Here is a 17250-nt window from a genome sequence, read left to right as displayed (position 1 = left end):
CTGCCGAATCAATTTACCACATTTTTTCCTACATCACTGTTACGATGCCGCAAGCAAAAACCGTCACTAAGTTATCTACGAGAGAAAGTTTGCTAGGTTTTCATCGGACTCGCGCAATTTTGTTTTAAGACCTTCATTTTCTCCTGTAATTTTTCACTTTGTTGAACTTCTTATAAAAAAAAGTACCATATGTTGAGAATAGAGAGAGAACAGAGTTCCTTTCAATAAATGACAAAGGTTCGAATGAAACATTCGATCCCCATTAAACGTTAAAATTGCGGTGCGATATAAAAAGCTTAGAATAAGATCGTAAAACTCAAAATATTAAAAAAAAGAAATGCACGATAAGAATGTAATGTTTGAGTAAAGGAGCTCCGCTAGAAAATCAAACAACAAAAGGATACGACTCGGCATTTCTAATTAGTTGCCTCCTTAGTGTAAATTTATTAGTAATTCTTTTGTGGTTTAACCATAAAATTTTAAAATAAGATTGAATTAAATTAAATTTTCAGTTTTGTTTTTAATTAATTAATTAATTGATCACGTAATATCTGAATTTCATCTAATGAAGTAAGACATCGACTTAATAAGTTCTTGTTGTTGTTTTAAAATAAGTTCTTGCAATACCTCTACAGCCTTGGGTAGATTAATGTGCTGTTTTTCAATTTCTTCAACTGCAGCTAAATGACGAACCGATTGCTAGTGTTCATCAGGGACGATTTTGATCATTGGACTTTGGAATTGACATCCATAGCGCGTCTTCTCTGCTTCATAAGTTCTTGCGCTCAGAAGTATCGCACCATCCATCATCATTCGACATATCTAAGGGTAAAGATTGCTATTTAATTAAAAAGATAAGCATATGATAACCACGATACTGCCCACGTAGTTAGATTTCAACTTTATCACGTTAACACGTGTTCCTGATCAATATATATGTAAGCACCTTCAAAGTGGAAAAATTTTCAGTTTATAGTGTTCATTGACGAAAATCACGAAGTTGTATGAATAGTAAATGAATGTACAAGATACGAAAATCTGACGCGACCACTCTTAGAACCTCAAGCCATATAAACTTTTTGAAATAAAATACAAGCCTTTTTCCAGTTGTTAGTATTTTTTTGGGATTAAAATGGATATACGAATTATTAAGTTCACACATAAGTTCAAGCTTTTCCGGACTCTTCGGTCATGAGAAGCAAGACTTCCAAAAACAGAAAGATTTGTTTTTTTTAGTTAAGTTGTTATGGTGTGGTCCTGACCACTTTCGTAATTGCATATACTCGACCAGAGGCCGAATATTTACGATTTTACCGCGGTACCATGCGACGTATGACAGGAACATTGTAAACTTAGCCTGACAGTAATGCCATAGAATCATAACTATAGAATTGTGGTTAAACAAGTAGAGAAATTTTGGATTTCGAAAAATCAAAGAATTTTTTGACAACCGTTTTAATTGTCTATTGGAAGTGAAGAGGCGCAATTTATTTTTGAGTTTTTTTGAAAAGAGAGATTTTTGTTTGGAGTCTGCAATTTTTGCTTCACTTGATTTGTAAAAGTCGAGTTGTGAAATTTTCATTAAATAAGTTAGTTATTTTTTTTATTGCCAGAAAACATTAAGAAAATATGCATAAGATTTTGTTTTATTCATGGCAAAAACTTGAGATTTTGTTTCATTGATGGGTGGCAGGTACTGATAAAGCAAGATTTCATTTAAAAAGAAAGTGCGCATCTGAATGAATTGCTAAAAAGGGGCTCTCGAAGGGAGAAATTCTGAAGTTTTGCGGAACTCCTGGATAGGCAGAATATCTTGTTTTTTTTTTTTTTTTTTTTTTTTTTTTTTAATTTTTTTTTTTTTTAAAATAATTTGTAATAAATTTCTTTATATTTAATATTAGTCGCGATTGCACGTACATTCCACTTGTGAAATTGCCAGTAAACAGTAAAGTGTTGATAAATTAGTTAGCATTTGGGAGAACTTTTGTTGAATATTAAAACAAATTTTTCCAAAAATATCCAATTTAAAATGTGTTCAAAAAGATAATAATTGCTATTTTTCTTTTTTAATTATTCTCTCGATTTGCTGGCACCATTCGAAAACTACATAAAAATCCCAAATTTGAGCAAAACTTTGTGTGCCTGATACTCAACCGCATACAAAGTGTAATGTAATGCTAGCCTCAGCAGGAATCTCATTATAACAATGGTCCTCTTTAATAAGTGAAAATGAAAAGGTTTTCTTTTTCGTTATAATTGTAAACAATTCGCCATAAGATGTACATAAATTATATAATGACTTTGAATTCTTTCGACATTCTTTTACACTTCGCACACAAAGGATTTGTTTACAATATAGTCATAAGTGGATTTTAATATAAACAAGGCTAGAAATTGTATTGTCGTGTGTGAAGGATTGAGCTATACTAGGTTTGTTATAAGCAATGGACACTCTGTGCAATAAAGACGATAAGAAAGATGTAATGACAAAACCCGCAATAAATATGTAAAATCTCTTGTATAGTAATTGGATTTTACCTCACTTGAAGGCAATATAACGGACCAGAGAGGTTCATTGAAACTGCTTTTTTTAATTAAAGGTCTATCGAAACGACCAAAAATTAAAGCATATTATGCCTTGAAGCTTTTAAGGTTTTGAGTAAATTCATAGAATATGTTAAAACAATACTTCCTAAGAGCCGTAGTGTCAAAGTGCTATGATATTCTTCTAAGAAGAAGAAGAAATTCTGGTCTCCTTCCTCCAAGGCGAACGGACGGACATGGCGAGAATCAATTCAAGTAGTTTTGTATATCTAGCAGAGCCTCATATGGCCATATTTGGATTATAGCCAGTGGGATACGTCCTCGCCTTCTGGTGATAGGAACGAAGTTATTGATAATAAGAAAAAGATTATTCAATAATCTTAGCTTGAGCAGCAACTAAGCTCTTTAACAGGGTTATATGTCTTTCCCAACTTTCTCACCCGCTCGTCTTGGAGATGCCTGCGTACATACTGTTGTTCGTTGAAATTTGGAGGAATCCGCGACAGACAAACTAGATTTTGTATTTGTTTTTGGAATTCATTCAAAAGCGTTTATCTTTTTCATTTGTTCTGTAATAATGATCGAAACACAACACCTACATTTTCATTCGTATGCTTGCCGAAATTGTACACGTATTCATATATACATTCACATAAAAAATGTAATTGCTCTTGATATAAAAAAACGAGTACACTTCAGGCTCGTTTGAAGTTGTAATGATATTCAATATCTCTTTACTTCATAAAATATAAACATAAACATTTTTAGTTATTATTATTTATAATAGGCTATTATAGATATACACGAGAGAAATTCATTGAGCATATCTCCCTTAGCACTCTTATTGAAAGTCAGGGTTACCAATTTTTTTACGAAAAAGAATTTTTTTTATATGAAAATCTTAGTGATCACTTTTTGACATATTTTGCCGTGTTCTATCTTGATTGGCTATAATCGATTTGAAAGTTTTAGTCGTTTAATTTTAAAAACCTTTACAATACATTGTGACAATGCATTGACTAATTAACTTCTTACTTGTGTAACTTTGAACCATCGCTAGCATTAAATGGAAAAGACGTAATCTTACAAACGAAAGGTAAAATAATTAATTTAGAGCGCCTTTTCACTAAAATGATCGACTTAGTGTCGGTTATTGCCCTGGACAGTAATCACGTGCCTGAAAGTTAGCTTATATTATTAGCGTGAGAAACCAATGAACTAACTGAACATTCTTACCAAACAGCCGGCGGATAATCATGTATGGAAAATGCCACTTTGCTTTCGTTTGCAGTAACAGCTAAGTTTGAGTTACATGAATACCTTTTGAATACAAAGCAAAAGCTCAATTTTTCCTACATGCCTATCCACCGGTTGTTATTTTTTTGATTTTGGCAGCCACAAATATAAACGGTACTTTGATTCTTTTTCTCTTTTTTCATTTACACGTGAATGATAGCAACGAATATGATACGAAAATCTTACATAAAGCAAAATAAAATTTTATTAACTAGAAGCTTTGTCGCGAGCGAAAGTCAACTTTCAGATACGTGATTACCCTGCTGTCGCTCTCTTAAAATAAATTTTTGTGTCTTGTGCGTACTTACGGGATATAAATACTCTGAGCAATTGTTATCATTTTCAGTAAAGAACTTAAAGAACTTCTACAACTTCTTCTACGCGTTCGGCAAATATGAAAAATTTAGAAGAAATCTTAAATGACATCAACAAATATATTAATATCGACAAAGATCGTCAAAAATACGCATCTAACTTTGTCACATTAAGAGATACAATTTTTAATAAGCTAAGAAAAAGAGAACCGTTTGGAAGCATATTCAAGGGTTTTCAGTTGGGTGGTAAGTTTATTCACATATTTAAATATTACTAGTAGATCAGCTGGGTAGAATTTAAGTCAAATTGTAATAATTCATCGGTTATAAAAATTTATTTTTAATAAAAAAAAACATTAAAAAAATGTAATAAGCAACTAATGAAGTGCAAATGTATTTATTTTTAAATAAATGACGTTTCGTGTTTTCACTTTACAATAACAATTTTAGCTTTACAACCATAAGCAAAAGAGCGAATTAAAGTCCATGCTTAATATAGACGGTGGATATAGTTGCATGTAAAGAAATTTCACATTCCCTCTGTCTTCGGTTGGTCCGTGAACAAACAGCGGAAGGGCTATTTTTTAATGAGTTTTAAAATAAGCCTACAAAGTAATAAATTTTGGAATCAATTCTTCCTTAAGGGGCTTTCCAAAAACAAAGTAAGCATATACCGCGCACGAATTAGTTGCGAGTCTTATGCTAACTATGATTCGAATGCTATCTCTGAACTGTCTAAACCCTATTAGGTGTTTGCAAAAATTGTTATCACTTTTTCACTTAACAAAGTCTTTTATTGTAGAAGATTGGTACAATATACATTAATCAAAATAGTTTCCGTCATTTTCTACAACATTTTACACTATTTTTGGCAACACGTTACCCGCCGAAGTTCCTTAGATTTCGATTTCTTGAACAATGTCTGAATATTTTTTTGACAAAATGCGAAGGGCTTAGAATCAAAGCAGAAATTGATGGGTTGTTTTTAAAGATCGGCTTCTGAGAAGAATAAGCTACGATTATGTGTTAAGCAAGAGCACCAAAATCATGAAAAATGAAATGATTGCTGCTAATGTTCTTAAAGGATGGCCCTATTATAATATATTTTATTATAAATATAAAAGTTAAAAAGATTATCCCGCTTTTTTCCCTTCTTCCCTTCAGCAGCAGATTTCTTCAAATAAACAACAAAGATAATGATTTTGGATGAAGAATAATTTTGAGTGTTTCACGATTAGCTCCGTTTAGGCTGAATAAATCAATAATATTAAATGAAATACCGTTATTTTATGTAGAGAAAGGTCAAAACTATCGAATTCAAACGTTACGTACACTGATCTTACTCATTTCTTTATAATTTTTACCGGTAGAAGTCCCTGATCAAAACTTTTGCAATCACCTAATATTATGGTAACGTTATTGTAATTCTACCTGTCAATTAGAATGAATACATTCTTTTCTTGTCGCATGGTCACAATTCTTGAATATTTTTATTGCAGGCAGCTATGGAGATAACTTGAAAGTAACTAAACCAAATGAGTATGATCTTGTTTTCCACATAAGATTCCCCGACAATAATCTTATTTCAGTGCGGAAAGATAATGATCTACCTGGCAATGTCCACATTGATCTAACCAAAGTTATGGAAAAGATTCGTAAAGAAAAACAAAACGAAGTAATTTATAAGCACCTATTGCGTTGGGTTAATGAAAAGAATTATTTAATTATTAACAAACTACAATCGTACTTCTTTAGCTGCTTTACCAAGGCAATGCAAGAACTTGATTATAGAATAAACGTCAACAACGAAGTATTCAAACTGCGTTATACACGAGCGGGACCAGCCCACACTGTAGAAGTAACCGGTGATGTAGATTTTAACTATTCCGTTGATTTTGTCCCAGGCATTCTGCTGGAGGAAAAGCAAAGTATTTTGCCAGGCGTAGGCCAGTGGGAAGCAATACCTAAGCCTTTGTTCCTGGGACCGAAAGATTACACTTCATTTCGCGCGTCATATTATCGGGAAGAACATAAACTAATTGACAATAAACATAATTTAAAGAATGCTTTGCGAATGTTGAAAAAATTCAGAGATGCGCATCAAAACATGCTGAAAATGAAGAGTTATTTTATAAAAACCTTATTTTTATGGAAAGTAAAAGAAGAAAATTACACGAGCTATTGGCGAAAATCTTTACCGTTGATTTTGATTGATGTAAGTCATAATAAAACCAATAAGTGTCGTTAACAATTCTTGAATGTTATTTTTTAAAGATGTTTAAAGACATGGAAAAAAGTTTCAATCATAGAAATTTACCATTCTTTTGGGATTCTCGCCTAAATCTGTATCAAGCTTATTCGGCTAATGTTTTAGTAGAAATGTTCAAGTGTGTTCAAAGCGCCCGAGAAACTCTAGAAAAGGCCAACGTCGAATTAACAATCCCATTAGAACCTCGAGTCTATCGGATCTTTTGTAAGTGGCGGAAATTGAAAAAGTACATATTATTACATGAACATAAGTTTCCATATATTCATTAAATATTTCTTATGTTATGCAGTGACAATGACAGAAATTCAACAGTCTCCACCGAACAACGTAACAAATGATATTTTATCTCCGATTCCCGAAAATAATGAAATTCAATCGTGCAGTATTTTGTAAACACAAACAAAAGTTTTCACTTGTTTTTAAATAAATGTAAGAAAAAAATGCTGCCAGTGTTTTAATAATTAGGTAAAATGTCCTTGGGTAAGGTGTTCCGTGAAACAGAATCGCTCAATGTTAGTATCGTGGACTCAATTAATACAGCTGGCAAAGAATAGCTTGCGTCGTGATATATGAGTAAGAAATTTAGTAAATAATTTCTTTAACCTCAACTAATTGTCCGATTTCGTCTTTCATTCCTCTCTACTACTCTTTCAGAGGTTTTAGGGCGGCTTTAAATTTTAATTAAATTTCAATATTTATCACAGATCTAAACTCCTTTTTTTATACGAGAACACGGCTTATTTTTCTAGAATAGAAATATTTGAATAGTTCTGCTTTATTAAGTAGTGGAAATTTAATTATATTGTACATTATAAACAAATAATGTTAATTTATTAATTTTTGGCAAAAGTCATTCCCATTATTATTACGTTATTTTGCAAAAATTTATGTTTCTTATTTTTATCGTGTTTACAGTTTGCATTTACGATCTTTACGATCTCTTATTTTAGAGTTGTATTTTGTAAAATAAGTTGGGCAAAATGTATGCGGCAAAGTTACCCTTCATTTAGTAATTTGTCAAAATATATTTTGTCTACTATTTTTTTTTGTTGCAATATTTGCTATTTCTTCGGTAAACTTGTGTTTGTAAGCAAATTTCTTTGTTAACTTTTGGTATTTTTGCATAATGAACATCAGCTGGAGTGGTAGATTGCAATTAACGTCATTTTTTCGTTTATTAAGCACTAATTTTAAATTATCCGCTCCGCAACTGTTAGCAGAAAGTAATGGCGGCTTTGTACATGAAAAAATACTCAAGAATACCTCAAATTCATTGATCATTGATCACAATTTACACAATACTTATCTTCAATATGGTGATATTTCTCCAAAACCGGTTAGGGAAGAGGAAAAGAAAGAACGCATCCAACCACCTCCGCCGAATCCCGAATCCCCAAGTGGTAATGAGCGCACATTACCAAGATTGATGAATTTCCCCGAGATAATGTGGCCGTCAATGTTCAATTCGATGAGAAATTGGGTTTTAGTCTACGGAATTATTCGACCCTATTTCGATAAAGAATTTTATTTAAAAGAGTTTATACGGGGAGCCAGGAAAGCTATGCAGGTGGTTTGAATTTCTTTTGAAATGACACAAATAAATCATTTCTAACGCATGTCATTTCAGGTGGTTTCAGTTAAACTTATGCATAGTGACTTCTCTGGACTTAACAATTTGGTCACAGACGAAGCTTTAGCCGAACTAAAACCGGTTATACAAAAACTATCGGTTTCGCAAAGACGTCAGCTAGAAGTGCAAGAGAGTGATGTCTATCTAACGTTCCCATATCAAGTGGGTATAATGTTTGACGAGTCAAGTGGACGTAAAATTCAGAAGCGTTGGGTTGAAATAACGATGGTGTTTCACATTTTGAGGGGCCTTCATGAAATTCGAGAATCAGGTGAAGAAATACCTTGGAATATGGGCACTATGCCTGAATATCAAGATAAGGTCTTCGTCTGTAATTATCGTTTCATTAAGGAATTTACCAGTGGTTACGAATCTGACTGGACGATCAATGTTGTGAATCATTTTAAACCCCTCGATTTGATTAACGAAATGAAACGTGTCTAAAGTTAGCATGTATAAATTCTAGTGACGTCGTTTTGTTTGCCCGAGTAAAAGAAAACTTTGTTAATAAAATTATTATTAAAACTTTCTAGGAAATAAGTAAAATTTACTAATGACTGGTATATTCCATCCAATTGTTTAACAAGAAAGTCGCTTTTGTTGTTTTCCTCTTTTTTATTATCAAAACAATTTCTTTTATCATAACAAGAACTTCGCTACTTGATTCACTTTTTGCCAGTTGTAGCTGCTTGAGCGGCCACCTCATCTTCCTTTGCGTGCAGACTTAAAAGTTCTTGCTTTTTATTGGCGATGCGCTCCTCACGCCGTTTACGCGCTTCACGCACTTTTTGTCTTCTAGCCTCAGCCTGGTCGGCCAACATTTTACTGCGTTGCTTTTCAGCTTTCTTTTTGTGGATGTATTCCATAAGCACACGTTTGTTTTTAAATACATTACCCTTGCACTTCATGTATAAATCATGATACAAATGGCGATCGATCTTTTTGCTATCACGATATTTCTTTAATAAACGTCTAAGAACACGCTGGCGTTGCATCCATAAAAATTTTGTAGGCATACGGGCATTCGCGGTACCTTTACGTTTACCAAAACCGCAGTGTCTACCTTTGCGTCGTGCCTCGGTGTTTTTACGCACACGATAACGGGAGTGCACCACCACAGGCTTCTTAATTATCAAACCATCTTTGATCAATTTACGAATGTTTTGTCCTGCAAAAAGTTTACATTGCGATAAATAATGTAGTCAAATCTGTTTATTGCTGCTGTTTCCTTACGTGAGTTTGTGTTGGCAATTTCATTAATTTCATTCGGATCCAACCATACTTTCTTTTTACCGCAACGCATAACAGAGGCTGCAAGCCTCTTTTGAAGTTTAAGAGAACTGCAATAACAAATGAAAAAGACATTTTTCTTCGTGAAAATTTCGTATATAAATTATTTCACATTTTTCGCGCGCTTTGCTTTAAATAATATTGCACTATCTCGTTATTTTATTGCATTATTTACAAAAAACCGTACCTCATGGTGTCGACTTGCAATCGTCGTTTTTCGGAAAGACAGATGAATTATCGAAACGGAAACGGCAACCATTTTCGAACATTAAATACGCAGAGTTGCAAAGATGGTTACCAGCAGCACACTTGTATTGTAAAAGTATTTTCATCAACACAACTAACACAAGTAGTAAAATCTTTTCTACCGAAAAAATAATAAGTATGCCTTTGGAAATTTCACTTTTGTATCTCTTCTTCTAGTTTATAGTTCTTGTTCAATGATAACATTTAGAAATAGCAACGAATTACCAATATTGGCAATAAAACAATACCATGCTTTCCAGATATTTTGAAGGCGTTCACAACTTCAAATATTGGAATACTTTTGAATTTTCAACAATCGCTATTTATTGACACTAAATTATTTATTCGTATATATATTTTTATCTTTATTTATGTATACAATAATAGATGGAATGGACGAATTCAGGTAAGTGCACATGTACTCGTAGCACATTAATAATTTTAAAGATAGAATATTTACTCTATAGCGAATATTGCGTTTTCTTAAGGATGCTAAAATGGAATATTATCTAATCGATTTATATGGTTACTATATGGTTATAGATACATATGTTATTTGGTTTACACTCTGAAAACGGAATCTTAAACTATCTTCCCTTCACTTTTCAGGAGGCGCTTTCTGAAATTCATTTAGTAGTTTGTATAAAAGAAAAAATTAGCGATAAAGATTCTGTGGTTTCTGTACTCATATCTCTTATCACAATTTTAGGAGAATGCTTTAGGTCTATGCCTTCAATTTCATGAAGATTTCATGAAGAAACATAATAAGATCAAGGGAAAATTTAAAAGAACAAAGGAATTTGACTAATTTGCACCAGTGCAGCCAAATTCATTCATCTTTCACGCATATGCCAAATATTCTCTTGCCTTGTCGAAAGTGCTTATGAACATGAAAACTCACTAATCGAAGAAAATAAGTACAATATCCCAGGCGAGATCGTAACAAACAACTCCTCACAGGATACCCGAAAAATGCAACATTGGCGCATGTAGGGAATGCAATATCAAAGATAGCTATTTCGCCTATTGGTTTGTCAACCATTGTTCCACGGAAGACAACATTCCATGTTGAGCTTTTAAGCGAAAGTCTCATTTTGCGATTTGATATAAATGTAGTATTCGAAACATTCGCTACTAATGTCCATTTGTAGGGTTAGGAAATTCTCTGTGAGTTTAAATGCTCCCGAAGAAAGAGAGAGGAGATAGTAAAACAGCGAAAAAATAATGAGAACCTTATTTTGACATTGCCATCCTTAAAATGGCCATAAAATTTGTGTTTCGGTTTGCTTGTCAATGCTTATCTTATTTTGTACCAAATTCCGTATTCTGAAGCAAAAGTGACGTCGAAACTTTGTAAAATAAATTTCGTATTAAATCAGGGTTGCTAACATGCTATAGCTATAAAATACTATAAAAAAAGGTAGCGTTATGAAGTGGATCAAACTGAATATAAATTATTAATATATATTTTAATTCGTTTTAGCGAGTTTTTAAGCCGCGTTCAAATGAAATTCTTTCATAAGTGACTTAAAAAAACCAAAAAGCTTTTTGTAGGCCTAGTAATGCTTATTTTCCACAAAATTGGAGTAAAACTATGCTTTCGTCTATTTCTTATACGCTTTTATGTTGTCGTTCAATTTTTAAAAATTTTTTTATTATTCAGCATCATTCTCTCATTTTATATAAGAGAATATACTCAGTGACGTGCTGAAGATTGCATGATAAATCATGTTATGTTTTTGGAATCTCGACACAAGACCAACAAAACACAAAGAGATCAAGCCAAAAAAAGATATGGTTAGTGATCTAACAGTGATCGTCTGCAGAATAAGGCGGCTATATAAAAAAACTTTATCGAATTTAATTGAAATTTTAACTTAACTGGCCTTATATTACGTAATTGAAGGTAGATAAATCGAACAATGAATGAATCTCCAAATTGTAATCTCCACGATGTCCAGATTGCAAAGCAGAAGATAATACATCTCAAAATCCTGTAGACTCTGAAAATTTCTGATACACACACGTCGATACATTTACTCTAAATTATTTGAATTACTTTGGAAGCGGTTTTTTGTTTTTTGAATCGGCAACAAAATAATGGAAAGTAAATATGCTGATGTGGTTGATAAGCGATCGTATTATAAACATATTTGAAATAAGAAATTAAAAAGAAAAAGTTTGTTATTTATATGTATAAAAGTGAGAAAGTTAAATTTAAAAACTTTGTTCATTAGTGACGAAATGAAAAGCAAGCGAAAACATTATAATCGGGCTAGGCCAACAATTAAATACTCTACACCACATTGTCTAACACCATTCTTATTTTTGCTATTGAACACAAAAATTATACTCTGGTTCTGTATGAACTTGCTATTGTGGAACTGTATATTAATAATTAGCCCTCTTTTCAAATAAATACTTGCTTTTCATAAGAATGCTTGTGTTCAACACTTTTAGATCAAACTGCTATTATGGATCAATTTTTATCATAAAATATTAAAACTTAGACTTTTCTGCTCTAAAAAAGAACAAATTTTGTGTAATTTCTATATAAAATCTTTATATAGGATAGAGTCTAAAAAGAGGCTTACGTCGTCCAAGGTTTGTGGAGTTAATTTTTTTATCAAATTACTGTTATATTTAGTGCCACTTTCATCATAACATATTAAAGTTTAGACTTTTCTACCCTACAAAGGATCGAAGATGTAAATATAGGGCGCGATGCGAAAGTTAGGCCGAGATAGTCTAAATATGATTTTTCTATTTTAAATTACTGTTATGATCTGATATTCATCATGATTCATTGAAAATTGAACCTTTTTTGTCATATGCATTTCAGTTTTCGTTATATCAGAGGGTTGTTCAAAAATTGCCCGAATCAGTCCAAAGTGTTCACAACAATGTGGAATTCCGAAATACTATTGCTTAACCACTTTTGTTGGGAAATTTTGAAAATTTGCAATGTTTTGCATATAACGACTTTTCAAAGCAAGGCATTATATTGGAAGTCTTCGAAACGACGAAATTCAAACCATTTAGAACAGTGTTCGTTCTTGAATCAAAACACGTCAGTGTACCAAATTTCGTCAAAATATCTCAAAAATTACGACCGGTAGCTTGAACACAACTTTCGATGGAAAGACATTAAGCGGACAGACGGATAAACAGGCTGATTCTAAATCGATCGATAAAATAAAAAGTGAGTCTATCTTAAGCGCTTTTGCGTGTTATATAGACCCGCACAAACTTAAGCACAAGTGGTGTACGGTATAATTACGAAAAAACCGTTTTGTTACAAAAAAAATTATGACATTGACTGACTTATGTGTGTTTGTATTGTGATAGTTGATAATTTTTAGTACAATGATGCCGGGTTATTGCAGGCGTCCTTACCTTGGTGATTTCTTTCATTTAAGTTCAAAAGAAAGAAACCCTAATATCTCTTGACATTATAGTTAGACTTCTGATTATATACTGATTTATCTTATCAGAAAGTTAAGCCGCTAACCTTAAAATTAGGATATTTACATTTAATTGTCAATTGTCAATAAACGGATCAAACGCTTTTTTAACCCAATTACCTCGGATACGGCACCTAGATCGTGCGGGCATAGCGGATGAACGGATTTTATTTTTCCTTACTTTTGTGTCTTATCCCTAAGGCGGTTCAGCCAAGAAGAAGGAAGTCGGAAGTCACCTTCTTCTTGTCTACACTTATGATCGAACAGGAAGCGGGGTTGCCAACCGGTTAGTATTATAATTGACTTAGTCGACATGCTTCGAATGTGATATTCTTATTCCATTTCTCATCGATCTCAAGTTCTTCTGCGTGTTGTGTATGTCCGCACAAACTTATTTGCACCATAGGTAATGTAGGATATAAAAAAAAAACAAATGTTGACATGAAAAACTTACTTAAAGAACTTTTTTTTTTCATTAGGAAAAAGCGGGATTTTCTCTATATTGCTTTTAGTTATTGTTGTCTTGAAATTTAAGAAAAATGTGGAACCAAGCTACAAAAGTTGTAAGAATTCTATAATGTTTTTGCCGAATTCCTCATCCGAACTCGGGGCGATAAAAGCGTCATTAATGTACAGGGTGATAGTACTACAAGAACACAACAACCACCCTGTATTCTCTTCTCTTCCTCATCTTTTTCATTGTGTAAAAATAAGAATATAAAAAAAGTAATTCCTCCTAAAATAAATCAATTTTTAGAAACGAAAAGCGCAACAACGTTAAATCTCTTTAATCAATCATCTTAATTTAGCAAATATTCGTTAAGAAGAAAAAGAACAAGAAAAAGTTTTACATGACCGAAGAATGGAAATATATTAGATTTGTCGTCTCGTTTGCGACGTCCTAAAAAAACGCGTGAGAGATCTTACGAAGCGGGCATGCGTTGTTGGCCGGTGTAAAATTCAAAGACGAATCGAAGTCGGTCTATATCTATTAATATATTTTTTCTTTTTTAATATGACTAATCACTCAGTCGATGTCCCCCCTTCGTGTAATATGGTGAGTGGCAGAAAGAGCAAAGGAAAGAGAAAGAAATGCGGACCTAGTAGCCGCAGCCTAGTGGGTTTGTGCTCAATCAACCTTTACCTCATATCTACGACGAAAGAAAACTCTACTGTACTTGAGACTTGAATTCTCGAACACTGAATTGGTAGACGCAGTTCTTACCTACTTGGACACTTAGGCGTATTCGAATTTTTGCGTTCTGAAATTTTTGTAAAATATTTTAAGAAAGTCATCCGCCAGATAAGAATCATTTTCATCTCAACGAATCAGTGAATAGGCAAAATTTTCGTTTTTGACCTAAACCCGATCAGAGCCAAGTTACCTATAAACCAGTTTATGGTTCTTGAGCTTGTGGCATCATATCGGTCTCTTTTTTTTTAGTGTTGTTGAACTTTTTTGTAGAGCGAATTGTAATGTATCCGAACAACGCAAATAAGACGGAAACAAGTACCTCATAGCCCACCTATCAATTGATTTATTACACCACAATTGAGTGAAATAATAATTTCCAGAACTTACGTTAACTAATGATCGCCAGAGAATTGCGATTTAACAAATTGATCCTACTCTTCTGATATTGTTTGCAGTCTTTGACCTCCAGTAATACACCAGACTAAGAGCGCATGTTGCACGTACTATTGGTGAAGTTAGTTCGAATTTTTGGGGAACAAAGTGCATGAGAATCGGCTTCATGGATCTCTTTAATTTAAGAAGGGGTGTGCTGCGCATTATAGTGGGCCATGGCTCAAAATTAAGTATTCTACAGAACTCCGCTTAATGCAGCTATTCATACCGTAGTTTTTCAAAATAGGTCGTTGTATGGGGTATGGGTTCATCCTTGGCACAAAAAATCTCGGTCGCCAATATATCTCAAAAATTTGGAAGTTGTAGGTTATCTTGGATAGACATAAGACGGACAGATCAGCTTAAATCGATTTAGAAAATGATTCTAATTCTCGGCTCTCGAGTCAGTGCTCATGGGTTTAAATTTTAGTGCTTTACACTACACTTGGTCATTGCTACAATGATTGCACAAATGTGAAGGTATAAATCTTACCGATTACTATATACTTGTTTTACTCGACTTTATTCTTTTCCATATATAGGCAACATCCTTTGAGTGATTTGATATTGAAAAATTACTGCATCAATCTGTGTAAGAAAATGTGAGTTGGATACCCTTCTGGGTATTATGTACATCCGAGCAAACTTAACATAAAGTTGTACTACAAGTCGTGTACGCTGTAACACATTGTCCATCTCCTCAATTCTTTCAATGGCTTTGCTTTTAAAAGGATTGCACTCTTCTTGTAAAAATTCTGTGTAAATTCTTGAAAATAGGTTATCGTACTCGAAATGTAATGTGAAGCAAAAGCAAAAGCATTTTCGGAACATAATTCAAGTGAAATAAATGGATGCAACAGTGATAAAGGTTTTGAACGTAAAGTGATGATCGAACTTTTAAAAAGACTTGGTGCAGTTTTGGATAGACTTAGTCGAATCGTTTGGAATATTGTCGCTGACTAAGAATTCACCTGCATTTTGAGCTACTCAGACAATCTACTTCTATGCGTTCAAAACATCTAATGAATCTTCTCATACTAGCTATAGCAGAATTAAATTTCCGAAATTCTATTCGCGTTATTCAATCTCTCTCTCTCGGATCTCTTTGATGTGCTCGAATGCATTATGCAAATTTAATATGCCTTCCATAAGGCGAATTTCTTTATGAACTCCATACCTGTCAAGGTTAATGAAATAAACATTTCCTGTAAAATCATTTATCCTTTGTAATGTCATTGATGACCTAATAATTGATTACTCTCAACTCCAGTCACATTTAAAATACACACACACACACACGCACACACAAACATATAACGATAAAATTAATTTTATTTGTAGTCAGTCGTTCAACAGAAAATAAGCAAAAGCTATGTTTAAATATCACATGCGTATGTATGTTTACTTATCTGCGTATACACTATGTGTGGATGAAAATAATATTTTGTGATAAAAAGTACCCGTTTAAATAAATATATGCAAGACTATGTTCGAAATTTAGTTTGACAAAAAATCAAATCCGGTTTTCTTCATTAAGTTTTTCCTTAATTTTACACTTGAAGAAAAAGTAGATTGTTTTCTTCTTTCTTCTTTTCACATTCTTTTAACTTGAACTATGTTGCACTCTTCTACGGCGGGCACTCTGAAGTAAGTTACGAATATTTGATGACATAGTTTACGCATTTTCGACGCATTACTCATCCCTTTATCGTCTTAACGAATTATTTGCGCCATTGTTTACTCTAAGCAAAGCTTTACAAATTAATTGCTAAGAAAACTATGAGTAATCTGTTCGACTATGAAAATCACTTACTTCAGCTAGCGCTTAAAGTGCAAAAATATTTGAAATAATTTTTCTCTTTCTTAAAATGAGATTAACACTATCAATGCGATATGACTGGGGAGATTTGCATGAAGGACCTTGCGAAAGTTCGCCAAAGTTCGGTTTCGTTGCTTTGGTAGTTGCACAGTTCGAAGGTAAGTTTCATTCAATTGCCCTTTTTCCCTTTTGTCCCAAAAATACGTTAGACACTGTTCGCTTAATTTTTGCCGGTCTTCGGCAACTTACATGAAGCTTGCTCCATTCCACAATCAAAGAAATGTCTTGGGATAATTTTTAGCAAAATCTTGTATAAAATTCCATAAGTGATTGGCATCAAATTTCTCATTAATTCTTGTATATTTTTGTCTGCATTTTATATGACGCAGTATCTACGTGAAAGGGCATATTGCTGGAAACGGCTTTCATGAAACTCTTCTCCTCTTTCCCCTATAAATAGATTAAGTCGAAAGACGTGGCTTCAATTTTTCAAAGGAGTACTTCCATGCCGAATTTCTGCTGCGAGTATGCTTGATGCTTGAATTCTTGTCACACCGAGGTTCCATGAAAAGACGAATACTTAACAGAGGTACCATACATAAACTTTAGATTGGCTCTCTGCTGCCTGTATATATAGGTTGGAAATTTCATAATTTCCATCAGGCTTTCCACAATATCCCATCTTACCATGTATTTCGTGGAAAAGTCAGATTCACATTTTTATTAGATTAACCACAGGCTAACGCTCCAC

At 33.2% G+C, this 17250-nt stretch overlaps 3 protein-coding genes across 3 annotated transcripts; 2 read left to right on the top strand and 1 right to left on the bottom strand.

Annotated features, from left to right (window-relative positions):
* The first annotated feature begins 4190 nt into the window (after positions 1 to 4190).
* On the top strand, positions 4191 to 6786 carry LOC119635948. The gene is made up of 4 exons (XM_038030989.1): positions 4191 to 4400; positions 5654 to 6369; positions 6429 to 6649; positions 6713 to 6786. Exons 1-4 carry the CDS (start codon positions 4235 to 4237, stop codon positions 6759 to 6761), a joined length of 1152 nt encoding a protein of 383 aa, XP_037886917.1. The 5' UTR covers positions 4191 to 4234; the 3' UTR covers positions 6762 to 6786.
* A 663-nt stretch (positions 6787 to 7449) lies between these two features.
* Positions 7450 to 8583, top strand: LOC119635678 (m-AAA protease-interacting protein 1, mitochondrial). Its single transcript, XM_038030625.1, has 2 exons — positions 7450 to 7990; positions 8051 to 8583. The coding sequence occupies exons 1-2, from the start codon at positions 7550 to 7552 to the stop codon at positions 8495 to 8497; spliced, it is 888 nt and encodes a 295-aa protein (XP_037886553.1). The 5' UTR covers positions 7450 to 7549; the 3' UTR covers positions 8498 to 8583.
* Positions 8584 to 8648: 65 nt separating this feature from the next.
* On the bottom strand, positions 8649 to 9615 carry LOC119635679 (60S ribosomal protein L19). The gene is made up of 3 exons (XM_038030626.1): positions 9531 to 9615; positions 9287 to 9393; positions 8649 to 9221 (listed from the first exon to the last, which is right to left on the bottom strand). The coding sequence occupies exons 1-3, from the start codon at positions 9533 to 9535 to the stop codon at positions 8719 to 8721; spliced, it is 615 nt and encodes a 204-aa protein (XP_037886554.1). The 5' UTR covers positions 9536 to 9615; the 3' UTR covers positions 8649 to 8718.
* Between the last annotated feature and the right edge of the window lie 7635 nt (positions 9616 to 17250).

Source organism: Glossina fuscipes, unplaced genomic scaffold (genome assembly GCF_014805625.2).
Source record: "Glossina fuscipes isolate IAEA_lab_2018 unplaced genomic scaffold, Yale_Gfus_2 27, whole genome shotgun sequence".
In the NCBI taxonomy this organism is placed as follows: domain Eukaryota; kingdom Metazoa; phylum Arthropoda; class Insecta; order Diptera; family Glossinidae; genus Glossina; species Glossina fuscipes.
Note: the sequence above shows the minus strand (reverse complement) of the source record. Positions and strands in the feature narration are given on the sequence as shown.